Source organism: Sus scrofa, chromosome 3 (genome assembly GCF_054392235.1).
Source record: "Sus scrofa isolate SSC_HxYL_T2T_F1_AM1 chromosome 3, Sscrofa_HxYL_maternal_Yorkshire_Landrace_v2.0, whole genome shotgun sequence".
In the NCBI taxonomy this organism is placed as follows: Eukaryota; Metazoa; Chordata; class Mammalia; order Artiodactyla; family Suidae; genus Sus; species Sus scrofa.
In genome coordinates this window covers 3665853-3679342 of record NC_139385.1, presented here as the reverse complement: position 1 = coordinate 3679342, position 13490 = coordinate 3665853, and the positions used below count along the sequence as shown (strand labels likewise).

General features: G+C 53.1%; 1 protein-coding gene across 1 annotated transcript in view; it reads left to right on the top strand.

Annotated features, from left to right (window-relative positions):
- The window catches only part of RADIL (Rap associating with DIL domain), a 132900-nt gene that overhangs the window by 30997 nt on the left and 88413 nt on the right, over positions 1-13490 (top strand). Inside the window, exons 4-6 of the mRNA XM_085016320.1 lie at positions 1503-1577; positions 9826-9927; positions 10935-11004. Coding sequence (XP_084872446.1) covers positions 1503-1577; positions 9826-9927; positions 10935-11004 — 247 coding nt within the window. The remainder of the gene's footprint in view (positions 1-1502; positions 1578-9825; positions 9928-10934; positions 11005-13490) is intronic.

The window sequence follows — 13490 nt, the reverse complement described above, 5'->3', positions numbered from 1 at the left end:
GGGGCTGACATGTCGGCACTGGACATTTAGGGGGCGCTCCGTCCTTCACCCTTGGACCTCTCTGGCTTGTTCCTTCCATGGTTGGTGATCCAACAGCACAAGGTGGAGGCTGTCATATCTTTTATGATGTGGCCTCAGAAATGGCACGGTCATTTCTGCAACCTCTGGTTGGTTCCATATGTTTGCGTTATTCGCTGTGGGAGGGGGCTGCACACGGGTGCGAGGGCCAGAAGGTGGGGCGTCTTGGGTGCTCTTTTGGAGGCTGGCCACCACACTGATCAAGGGTATTCAGGACTGTAATTTGCTTGGAAGGTGAGTTCGTAACGGAAACAGCTAAGGTTTACGTGTCCTTCCTGTTCTATGCTGTGCGAAGACCTGACTCCCTTCGTCCTCACAGCAGTCCCAGGATAGGGTGCCAGCATCCTCCCCATTTCTCAGATGAGGCAACTGAGACCAGGGAGGGTACATAGCTTGTTCAAGGTCATGGCCCTTCTGTGGTACGGTTGGGATTCGAACCCAGGTCCTCTGGCTCTAGAGCCTGGACCCAAACCAGAAGGCCAGAACCCAGGAGGTGCTCAAGGGGCACGGAGGTGTGTTGGTTTTGCATTTTTTTGTTAATGAAAGGAGAAGAGAATAGGATTAACATACATGAAAATGTCTGTCTTTTCTTCACTTTGCTATGCTTCTGTTGGGGATATGTTTTGTAGTTCTTTTTTAAAAATTTTTTGATTGATGTATCATTGAAGTACAGTTTTATACAAGTTATGGGTATTCAATATAGTCACAATTTTTAAAGGTTTTATTCCATTTATAGTTAGCATAAAATACCGAGTATATTCCCGCTGTTATACTTCTTGTAGCTTATTTATTTTATACCTCATAGTTGTAGCTCCTTTTTGCCTCCTTCTATTATGCTCTTTTCCCTCTCCCACTGGTTCCCACTACTTTGTTCTATATCTGTGAGTCTGTGTTTTGCACTTTTTTTTGGGGGGGGCACCTGCAGCATATGGAGGTTCCCAAGCTAGAGGTTGAATCGGAGCTGCAGCTGCCGGCCTGCACCACAGCTACAGCCACAGCCACATGGGATCTGAGCCGCATCTGAGACCTACACCCCAGCTCACGGCACCACCGGCTCCTTAACCCATTGAGCGAAGCCAGGGATCGAGCCCTCATCCTCATGGTTATTAGTCAGATTCTTAACCCACTGAGCCACACAGGAAGCTCCAGAAAGCCACCAAATTCTTTGGAGAAGCCCCATGTAAACAGAATGCAGAATTGCTCTGATTCAAATAGGGGAAGAGGGTCCCCAGTGGGACCCCCGAGCTGTCTCTGTTCAGCCGCTAGGGAGCCTGGTTGGAGAGCCACTGCTCTGGTCACTCACAGATGGGGACACTGCAGTCCCGGGGGGGTCGTGGTTGGATGGAGGCGCATCAGCCCTGAGCCTAGGCATCCCCCAAGCACGTTTGCCCGGGGCAGGCCCGTGACCGCCTTCTCTGTCGCAGGACGGTGGAGCATTGCCTGCACATGTCCGACCGCATGGTCATCTATTTCTTCATCGCAGCCTCCTATGCGCCCTGGTGAGTGTCTCTGCGGGTCCCTGCCCTGGGAGGGCTTCCTCGCTTTCTTTCTTGAAATTTCTTTTTTCCGTGTGGCTGGGCGATATGTTGACTTGGTACCAAAGAGAGTAGGTGAAAAGCCACCCCCCCTCCCGTGCTCCTTCCTAGAAGCACCTACTTTGTACCAGTTTCCTGGGAATCCTTTCAGAGTGCGTTTTATGTAGAAAAGAGCAAGTGTGTCTGCCTGTACATGAATATGTATAGACACATTTGCATATACATGCATATGCATTATGGAAATACATGCAATACGTATTTATACTTATACTTTCCTGCCATTAATACAAAAGGAAGCTGGCTGTGCAAACTGCAGGTTGCCTTTATCCTCTTAGTCATGTACCCGGGGGCATCTTTGCGTATTAATACCTTGAAGATCTCCCCGACTCCAACTCTTTTTTCTTTTTTTTTTTAGGGCCACACCCGCAGCATATGGAGGTTCCCAGACTAGGGGTCTAGGGGTCACATCGCAGCTACACCACAGCCACAGCAATGCGGGATCTGAGCCGTGTCTGTGACCTACACCACAGCTCACTGCAATGCCGGATCCTTAACCCACCGAGGGATCCCAGGGATCGAACCTGCGTTCGCATGGATATCAGTCAGTTTTGTTTCCACTGAGCCATGCCGGGAGCTCCCCCTACTCCTTTTTAATAGCAGCATAGTGTTTTCTGGCAGCCCCTATTTATGGATATCTGTGACCTTGAGACTCCCCCTTCCTTTGCTAAAACAAATGGGGCCGCCGTGAGTGTCCTTGCAGGTCTATCATTTAGTGCGTGGGCTTGGCTCTGTGGGCTGGAATCAGGTAAAATTACTAAGAGGCAGCCTTTTTGATGTATAAAAACAGCAGGTTCCTGTGGCCCAGCCTGATCTTTGTGGGATGACCTTGAGTCTGGTGGGACGGCTGGGTGGCAAGAGCGGGCCTTGGTCATTTAACCATCTGTTGCCGAGTCACCATCCAGTGTGTACCAGTTTAAACTCCCCCAGTAGGTGCCTCAGGGCTTTCAAAAGTTCTGGATTAAAGAAACACTCAGGTCACGCCCTGAAAGCGGCAGAGCCCCTGCGAGGAGAGAAGGGCTGTCCCCGTCATGTTTGTTGAACGTGTTCTGGGGGGCTGGGTGGTGCTGGGGGTCAGGATGCTGAGGTTCCGGTCGGTGGAAGTCTCTGTGACAGGACAGTCACGGCACAGCGGGACAGGCCTCTGTGCACACAGCCGTGGACCTCAGGAGACACCGCCCTGGTGGGGAGCCTCCGGAGGGCTTCCTGGAGGAGGTGTGCTGCTCTGAGAATCTGCGTGTTGGCCTCGAGGAGTGGGAGCCACAGAAAGATTTGTTCCATTTTTGCTTGGGAATTGCTACTTTGGGCTCTTGGAAAGGGAGCTTTGGGCTCTTGGAAAGGGAGCATTCTTTTTTCTTTCTTTCTTTTTTTTTTTTTTATTTTTTTGCCACCCTGCTGCACATAGAGTTCACAGGCTAGGGATCAGACCTGAGCTGCAGCTGAGACCTCTGCTGCAGCTGCGGAGATGCCAGATCTTTTAACCCGTGGGGCTGGGCTGGGGATTGAACCTGCATCCTGGTGCTGCAGAGATGCCGCCGATCCCGTTGCACCACAGCAGAACACTCCAGAGCGTTCTTGTTTAACGTCTCAACTAGTCAGTGGGTTTCGTTGATGCAAAGGCAACTACTTTTGAAACCATTTTATTGCGGCGTATGTACTGTGCCTAGGGGATATGCCGTCATAAATGCACCTCCCAGCAAGTTCCCACACTGCGGCGAGCGCCCAGGTGCAAAACCAGAGCGTGTCCAGCCCCTCTGCACTTGCCCCTGCCCCCCAGGATAACCCCAGTGCTGCCACCTGCCACCATAGGGTCGTTTTGGCTGAATTTTTATTTCCGTTCTTTCGGATCCTGCTTCCTTCGTGCCTTGTAACGTGGTGATGGTCGTGGAGTCACAGTCGTAGGACACGTCATCGTCCAGTCCCCTTGCCGGACGGCGTTGTGGGCGAATAAACCACAGGTCCCCACCTCCTGTGATGGGTGTTTGCGAGGTTTCCAGCTTTGGGGCGATGATGCCTCTGCGGTCCCTTGGGCTGTCTCGTGTAGGTGTGGACGCGAACCGGGTACAGAGGGAGCTGTGGGTCCACCTGGAGGAGTGGACGGAAGTTTGAAGCAGGATGTTGATGTGGTTTTAGTTTGGGTGATGCCTTGGGAGCAGGGAGGTAAGAGGAGGCTGGTGCAAGGACCGGGGAGAGAGCTGGTGCTGGCTGGTTCCCCGTGTAGTGGACTGACGGACGGATGGATGGAAGAGATATTTATGGGAAACTGAATGACGGGAGATGGGGGAAGGGATGTGGGGGGGGGGATGCGCTCCCCAGGAAATCAGCGACTCTTGAGCGTTTTGGGACGTCAGTCCTGCTGCTGCCGGCTGTGGACATCGTCAGACGCAGCCCTGTGCCCAGCTGGGCTTTGCGGAAAGAGAGCGTGTGCTTCTGTCCTGCAAACTGAGACGCTGCTGGCTGCCAGATGCCAGGTGGGCAGGTGTCCGAAGACCCCGAGAGAAGTGTTGCTCTTGGGGGAGGGATTGCCGCTTGCGTGGGTAGGTGGGAGCCGCTGGAGATGCTCCGTGCAGGAGAGAGAAGCCCAAAGCCAGCAGAGGGCGCTCTGTCCACGCAGCTGCCTCCCCACCGCCCCAGCGCCCCCCAGGCACCCCCAGGGGAACCTCGGGATTCTTTTCCGATGTTGTCAGTTAGGGTCAAGCTAGCTTTTGTGCTCAGCTGCAGAAACTCTCTGAAACTTAGGTTTCTGGAAGGACCGTCTGACGGCCCCCGTCTGGGCTGATTCGGTGGCCAGGTTTCTGTTCTTTATCCCCGCCTGTGACTGCCTGGGCTCCGGCTCTGTGTGTCCCAAGTGTGTCTAAGGACACAGCTGTAAACAAAGACGAAGGTCCTCTCTCCTTACAGGTCCTATGGCCTCATGGGGGTTGCAGGCAGGTGCTGTCCTGGTCCTGACACAGGGAATGAACCACAGCTGTGGTCAGTGCCATGAAGAAGGGGGACAGGTGCCAAGACGGGGGGATTGTGTCCCAGTTGGCAAGCTCTGGAGAAGGAAGATGCGGCAGAACTTGGGAGTGGCTTGGAGGTCGAGGTGGAGAGAGCGAGTCAGGGGCGGGGGGGCTTGGTGGTGACAGTTTCCTGCCTAGATGCCTGGGTGCAGGTGCGTGGTGAGAGGGGGACATGGGCTAAGGGGGTGGAGGATTATTCTGTGGGTATTTTTCTTTCGTTGCTCTGGTTTTCAAGCTGTCTTCTGCAGAGCCCTGAGGTTCCCAGAGATCCTCTGAGGGAGTAGAGGCGTGAATGACTCTGGGGTCCCCCATCCCTGCCTCAATCAGAAAAAAAAAAACAAACCTTTTTTGGTTTTTATTTTCGTTTTTGATAAATTGAACTTACGTACAAGAGTCCAGTGTAAATCTTGACGTAAAGAAAGGGCGTAAAAGGGAGTTCCCGTCGTGGCTCAGTGGTTAACGAATCCGACTAGGAACCATGAGGTTGTGGGTTCATTCCCTGGCCTTGCTCAGTGGGTTAAGGATCTGGCGTTGCCGTGAGCTGTGGTGTGGGTCGCAGACGTGGCTCGGATCCTGTGTTGCTGTGGCTGTGGTGTAGGCCGGCAGCTACAGCTCCGATTCGACCCCTAGCCTGGGAACCTCCGTATGTCGCGGGTGTGGCCCTAGAAAAAACAGACAAAAAAAAAAAAAAAGTCTCTGGTGTAGTAGAGAGACTAGCTGGGGAGTTGGCATGAGGCTCCAGTCCTGGATCAGCCTTTCCCAAGCCGTGTGTCCTGGGGAGAATGAGTGAATCTCTCTGAGGCTCAGTTTCCTGACCTGGAAAATGGAGACAGTGATGGTACAGCCCTCCCACGCCCAGCCCCCAGAGCTGTACCAGAGCTGTAGCGAGGACAAGCGCTGAGGGCTTAGTGACCAGCATGCAGACGCCGTCATGTAATCCCAAGGCAGGACAGTGTCACGAATGATAGAAAAAATTGCCAGGATCACCTGTGACACGGGATCTTCCTTCCTCAGTGCTTCAGAAAACAAACACAATAGGAGTTCTTGTCGTGATAAAGAACCTGACTGGTATCCATGAGGACACAGGTTCGATCCCTGGCCTCACTCAGTGGGTTAAGGATCCAGCATTGCTGTGAGCTGTGGTGTAGGTTGCAGATATGGCTCGGATCCCGAGTTGCTGTGGCTGTGGTGTAGGCCGGCGGCTACAGCTCCTATTAGACCCCCAGCCTGGGAACCTCCATATGCTGCGGGCGTGGCTCTAAAAGACACACACAAAAAAAGAAAGAAAGAAAAACACAATGGAGTTATACATACTGAGGAGGACAGACGAACCATCACTGTCCACTGCTGAGTAAGGAAAAAGACACAGCCCAGTGCCGCGACTGGAGAGCCAGAAGGTTCTGGAGCAGTTACATGAGATGCTCCCCCCTGCCCGGTCAGAAGCCACCCTGGGAACGGAGATTGTGGTGGGTAACCCATGCCTGTGGCGGGCACCCTGCTCTCTACTGACTGGAGGAGGCTCCATGGGAAAAGTGCGAGACGAGATGAGCAGCGGGGCCAGCACCGGGTCACATCTGGCCGCAGCGGCTTTGAACTGTGTTCACTTCATTAAACTGGACCCATGTGGTCTAGGGTTCTGTGCCCTGTGCAGTCCAGGCGGGAGGTGGAAGCGCAACAGCGCCCCCTGGTGGCAGGACGAGGAGCTGCGCCTCACACCCACTGTCCCTGATGGCCTGGGGTCGCCTTCAGCTTCTTTGCGTCTTGGGACAAGCGCACGTGCAGCTTCACGCTGGAGCCTCCCAGCTTCTTGTGCAGGTTGCCTGCGTCATCGAGGTTGGACTGAGGGGCTGATACAGCTCCTGTTGTCCTCATGCTCCTCGAGTTCGTGTTCCAGGTTTTCTTCTGACCACCGGCCCTGCTGACCTGCCGTGACTTCCAGCCCACATAGCAGGAAAAGGAAGGTAGGAGTTCCCTGGTGGCCTAGCGGGTGAAGGACCTGTGGCTCGGGTCACTACTGTGGCTCAGGGTTGATCCCTGTCCTGGGAATTTCTGCATGCTGCATGTGCCGCCAAAAAAAAAGAGAGAGAGAGAGAGAGAGAGAGAGAGAGGGAGAGAGAGAGAGAGAGAGAGAGAGAGAGAGAGAAAGAAAGAAAAAGAAAGAAAGAGAAAGAAAGAAAAAGAAAGAAAATGAAGATAACTAAACAAGAGGACAAAGGCAGGATGATAAAACAACACACACAAGTGGACATGGAGACATACTGCACACTTTAGGGACCAACCACAGCCATGCTTTAGTTAATACAGTCAGCAAGGAACAGTATAAAAATGACTGCAAATTGAATACTGACATGCGCAAAACACAAGATAATCAGGGAGAAGTCCCTTTTTTTTTTTTTTTTTTTTTTAAATGGCTGCACCCGGGGCATATGGAAGTTCCTGGACCAGGGATCAAATCCAAGCTGCAGCTATGGCAATGCTTGATCCTGAACCCACTGCACTGGGCGGGGGATCCAACCTGCGCCTCTGCAGCGGCCTGAACCGCTGCAGAGACAACATCAGACACTTAGCCTGTTGCATCACAGTGGGAACACCAACTTTTATTTTTAAAGTCCCAAATTAAAGCAATTAGAAGCAAATAGAAATGGAAGACAGATAAATGCTTCAGACATTGAGGCTGAAAAAAACAAATCCCTTACAAAGGGGGACGTTTGCGCGGGCGTCCAGATGTGGACACAGCACATCAATGCCGGCACACCTGGAGATCTTCTACCGTTTTCCAAACGGGGACCTCGGAATCAGCTCTGGTGAGGTTACATGCAGACGTCAGAACAGGCAACCGTTCTCACATAGACAACAAGCAGAGACTACTGTACCCATGAGAACCCGACTAGCATCCATGAGGACGCAGGTTTGATCCCTGGCCCCGCTCCGTGGGTTAAGGATCCAGCGTTGCTGTGAGCTGTGGGGTAGGTCGCAGATGTGGCTCCGATCCTTCATGGCTGTGGCTGTGGTGTAGGCTGGTGGCGATAGCTCTGATTGAACCCCTAGCCTGGGAACTTCCATATGGCACGGGTGCGGCCCTAAAAAGACAAAAAGACAAAAAAAAAGAAAAGCCAGTTTTAAACTGTTGCGTGACTTATGGCTGTGGAATAGAATGTGACTATGCCAGCCTTGAAGATGCAGAACTAAGAGTATCTCTAAGAAAAATAGGGCTGTTTGGGGAGGATGTGAGAGCGGGCCGATGTTCTGTCTTTCAGAGCGAGGACGGAGGGGTAAGGAAGTTGATTTATATGTTTATATACATATATTTATGTTCCCATATGTATACGTGCACATATAGATAAATCAGCTTCCTTATCCTTTTCATCATTTATCTATACAATCAAAAGTGAGTTTTGTGATGAAGAAGTATTTGAAGTTTAGCGAGAAGTTTTTGTTTGTTTGTTTGTTTTTTCTCTTTTTGCCATTTCTTGGGCTGCTCCTGCGGCATATGGAGGTTCCCAGGCTAGGGGTCCAATCGGAGCTGTAGCCGCTGGCCTACGCCACAGCCCCAGCCGCACCGGATCCAAGCCACATCTGTGACCTGTGCCCCAGCTTGTGACAACGCGGGATCCTTAACCCATTGAGCAAGGCCAGGGATCCAACCCTCATCCTCATGGGTGCTAGTCAGGTTCATAACCCACAGAACCACAAAGGAACTCCTGGTCAGGTGGTCTTTGTCTCAGTCCTGCCGTCCTCCCCCAGAAATGTCTATTTTGGTCCAAACAGATTGTCCTCATATTTCCCAGACTTTTGTGAATATCCCATAGGATTAGTACTGGTTAGGGTTAGGGTTAGGGTTAGGGTTAGGGTAGGGTTAGGGTAGGGTTAGTATCCCAAAGTATTAGTCAGGGTATAGTCTGGAGAAGGAAGCCATACAATGGCCAGAACGTGGAAATTTTAATATAAAGGGTTATTCGTGGGGGATTGAATTTACAGAAAATTGACTAATGAGAGTTCAAGACAATTCTAGGGTGTCCAGCAGGGGCAGATTTAAGGGACAGCTACTGCCAGCTCCCTCTTCCATCCAAGGCTGTGAGCCCACCTCATCGGAATGGGCACGGCCTTGGTGTACTGGATGGTAACGAAGTTGCCGCGTGTGCCTCGCTGGAAGTCAGCTGTCTGGGGGCCCCGGGGAGAGGTGCCAGGCTCGGTCTGTGCCGGGGAAGCTGCAGGTCGCTGGGTGCTGCTGGAACCACAGTCCCCCTCTGCGGGAATCTAGAGCATTTCTGTGCACTTTGGTTGTGCAAACAGCTGCACAGGCTGAAGGCTGTCAGCTTGCTGGACGGGAATGCACGTGTGGGGCGCTGAAGAGAGGAGGCAGGAGCAGCCGCCCGGCCTAGGGAACAGACTTGCACTGTCCAAGGCCCCTGGCTGGGCTGCTGTTACCTAAGCCAACAGCTGGAGAAAACACGCAGAGGCCAAATGCTGGAGGAAGCTGGGTGCTGTAGGCACGTGGCCCTGGGGACACTGCTTTGGCTGAGCAGGGAGAGAAAACCCTACTTTCCAGGAACTTGGGGAAAGTCACGGGAACCTGCAAGGAAGAGCCTTGCCTTCTGCATCGTCTCTCTGTCGCCCTCTACTGACAAACTTAATGCTGCACTGGCTGCCAAGGAAGAAATTCCCGGGGGCTCAGCTCCATGACCGCCCAGCAGGCAAAAAGGGTGAATGTGGAGCCAAGAGGCAAGACCGGCCTTAGGCTCTCTTCCCTTTTTGGCGAACAATTTGAGTGGTTTTTCAGGCTTGTCCTACTGGCCCTGATGCTGGGAGGAATGTCCTTTTCTGTGCCTTGGTCCGTGTTCTCACACAACAGCGTGTCTGTGGCTTTAGCCCCTGGACCTGGAGTGCCCGGGGGGATCCTCCAAACAGGCTTTGCTCGTTTATATTCCTGCTGGTTTGGGAAGCCCTCTTCCTTCATGCTGTCACATTATCGGTTTTGCTAATTTTGCTCTGATAACAGCGTGTTGTTTCAGTTTTTCTGCTTTTCCATGTGTCCTCCTGTGGAGCCATAGGGCACAGGGCTTCTCTGGGGTCAGCGCTTCTGCACCGGGCTGGCCGTGGCGGGCCAGGTCCCTGTGCCTTCCTCAGGCTGTGCGCTTGGCTGTCCTCCCCAGGCTGAACCTCCGTGAGCTGGGCCCCTGGGCCTCCCACATGCGATGGCTGGTCTGGATCATGGCCTCTGTCGGCACCGTCTATGTCTTCTTCTTCCATGAGCGGTAAGCCAGGGACCGGGGCGGGGGGGGTCTCCAGTGGCCAGGTGCCCCCACCAGGGCCTCCTCCCTGCCCCTGGTGAGAGGAGACCCCAGGCTGACTCCAGAAGCATGGGTCCCAGAGCTGCCTGGCCCCCCACAGACAGCCACCAGGTCCGCAATCTGAAGAATTTTAAAAAGACATTATAGGGGTTCCCATAATGGAATGGATGCAACGTTGCTGTGGCACAAGGGGATCAGTGTGTCTCTGGAGTGCTGGCATGCATGTTCGAGCCCCAGCCCAACACCGTGGGTTAAGGATCCAGCGTTGTGACAGCCGTGGCCTGGGTCGCAACTGTGTCTCAGATCTGATCCCTGGTCCAGGAACTCTGTAGGCCAAGGGGCAGCCCCCCACCCCCAAATACGTTATAGGTTCCTGTGTCACGTGTTACCTGCCTTCCCTGAGCTGTGTTAGCAGATAAGGAAGAGACGCACTGGGGGCTCCCTACCCAATTCCGTCCTGCTGAGTGACAGGATGTGAATAATGAAGTGGGGAAAGAAACTGAGCTAGAGGAGCCAAAGGGAGTAACAGACTCCTGGAATCACCCGGAGTAGCAAACAGATGTCAGCTGGTACAGCCGCTCGGTGGATGGAGAGTGGCTGCTTAGGCCTTGTAGGAAAAGGTGCAGGGATTGAATAGTAATGTCTGCCCTGGGTTGGGCATGGGAACCACCTATAGGCATGCTATACCCAGGGTTTGCAATACTTCATGTCATTTCATGGATGCGGAAACTGAGTCTTAGAGAGGGAAAGACACCGCCCACAGCCACCCAAGGCCGCCAGCACCTGCTGGGTGTAGCTGGATGAAATCTGAGCCCAGGTGTGCTGGGCAGAGGACGAAGTCCCTTTCTCTTACTCTTCTGTTCAGGGTGCCCCTTCCTACCCAGATTGGGGAGCTGATCCTCATGGTGGCGGGGGGGGGCAGGCAGTGGGGGAGGCTGTCCTGAGGCCAAGACGGCCCGTCTTCCCGGCAGGTACAAGCTTGTGGAGCTGCTCTGCTATGTCGTCATGGGCTTCTTCCCCGCCCTGGTCATCCTTTCCATGGTAAGTGCCCCCACCCGGCGTGGGGCTCCCGTCTGGCTGGCGGGGACCCAGAGTGGCTCTAGAGATGGTCAGGTTGAGCCTTGTCCTCTGGAAGACGGGGGGCACTGAGACCTGGGGTCAGTGAGACCTGCCTACGGAGGCAGGAGAACTCCAGGGCTCGGCCCCCCAGTTCCACGACGCCTGCTCTCCCTGCTTTGCCGCCGGGGAGTTCATCAGTCCCCCCCTGGGCTCCAGGTTTCCTGTCCGTTCAGGGATTAAATGATACACACCTATGGACGTACCCGATCACAATTAAATCTGTGATGACAGTGGAGGCGGTGATGGAGGCAGAGCTGAGGCTGAGGTTTCTGGCACCCTCTCCACGGCCTCTGCGGCCTCCGCTGCTTCTTGGCACGTGAAGGTTGATCCTTTTACTGCACGTCCTGAGCCCTTACGATGTGCAGGAGGCCTCCTTGCTGGGCCTCACTCCCCCGTCCCAGGCATCCTTGGAGATGGATGTGACCACCTCTGTTTTACGCACGAGGACACCCAGGCTCTGAGAGGGGAGGTGACCATGCCAAGGACACAGCCCCAAGGGGCTGAGCTGGGGTCCCCGTAACCTCTGACTGGGAGGACTGGGTTTGTGTGTGTGTGGGTTTTTGGTTGTTTTGCTTTTTAGGGCTGCACCTGTGGCATATGGAGGTTCCCAGACTAGGGCTCAATAGCAGCTACAGCTGCCGGCCTCCACCACAGCCACAGCAACGTGGGATCTACCTATGGCTGGATGGTGACCCACACCATAGCTCACAGCAATGCTGGATCCATAACCCACTGAGCGAGGCCAGGGATCGAACCTGCAACCTCATGGATCCTAGTCAGATTTGCTTCCGCTGAGCCACAATGGGAACTCTGGGGACTGGGGTCTTTGGGCTGCACTGCCTTGTCCTGCCAGGAGAAGCCCGAGGGCCCAGGAAGGGAAGCAGCTGTGCGGCCACGCATGGACCCCTCTCATCTCTGAGCCTCAGTTGTCCTGTCTGTCAAATGGGCACAGTCACCTCCGCCTATTGGTACCTCTCTTGGCCAGATGACAGTGTTTTACTTTTAAGTGATTATTGTTGCCAGATGTTAGACATTTATGTAGTCAAGAAGCCACTGAGTCAGGAGTTTCTGTTGTGGCTCAGTGGTTAACTAACCCGATTAGTATACATGAGGACACGGGTTCGATTCCTGGCCTCGCTGAGTGGGTTAAGGATCTGGCGTTGCTGTGGCTGTGGTGTAGGCTGGCAGCTACAACTCCAATTTGACCCCTAACCTGGGAACCTCCCTATGCCACAGGTGCGGCCCTAAAAAGACAAAAAAAAGCCACTGAATTGTGAACTTGGAAAAGGGTGAATGTTATGATACGTCAATCACATCTAATACAATTATTATAAAAAGGACAGGCGTTCCCTGTGGTGCAGTGGGTTCAGGATCTGGTGTTGTCACTGCAGTGACTCTGGTTGCTGCTGTGGCATGGGTTCAGTTCCTGGCAAGACGAGCTTCTATATGCTGTGGGCATGGCTGAAAAAAAATATTTTTCCCCCAAATTAAAATTGACTGAAAAGATCAATAAATAACTTGTCCTTTAAAATTTAAATGACATTACAGTTAAATTATGTATATTTGAGGCATTGGTCTTGTCTAAATTAATTTCTTATCTATGAATCACACTTTATTTTAAAGTTGAGAATGTTTTATTGATTTATTTAGTCTTTTTAGGATGCAGGTTCGATCCCTGGCCTCGCTCAGTGGGCTAAGGATCTGGTGTTGCCGTGAGCTGTGGTGCTCGGATCCCGAGTTGCTTAGCTGTGGCTGTGGGGTGGGCCGGCAGCTGCAGCTCCAATTCCACCCCTAGACTGAGAACCTCCGTATGCCGCGGGTGTGGCCCTAAAAAGCCAAAATAAATAAATACTCACCGAAAAAAAAAAAAAAAAAAAAAAGAGGAGGTCCTATCTGAAAATGCATAAAAGGGCCGAAGTCGCCTTTTTACCCTCCCCCCACGGTGATTCCCCAGCTGCATCCACCCTTAGTGGTTCTTTGTGTATCTTTTCCATTTTTTAGTTACAGGCAAGTCTATGTGGCTGTGCAGACGTAGTGACTTGTTTGGGTTTTGTTTACAAAAATGGGCTCACACTGTACGTACTGTGCCACCGCTCGCTTTTCTCGTGTGGCACGACGTCCTGGGCGTGTGTCCACGTCTGTCCCACGGGGCCCCACCTGCCCCATGAAGTCGCTGTGAAGATGGCTCTAGATGACTCACCTAACGCCCTTGGTGTGTGGCCTGGCACATCGTGAGGGCTGAGAAGCATCCCTATAAAATGGCCTTGATGTTCAGGTGTCACCTCTTGAGGACTGGCTTCAGGATGGTCTGGACGTACGATGCACGACTCCCCAGCCGTTCAAGAGCCCGAGGTGGAGCTTCCTGTGGGGGTGTCGAGCGTCTCCATGAGACCCCATTGTAGAGAGGG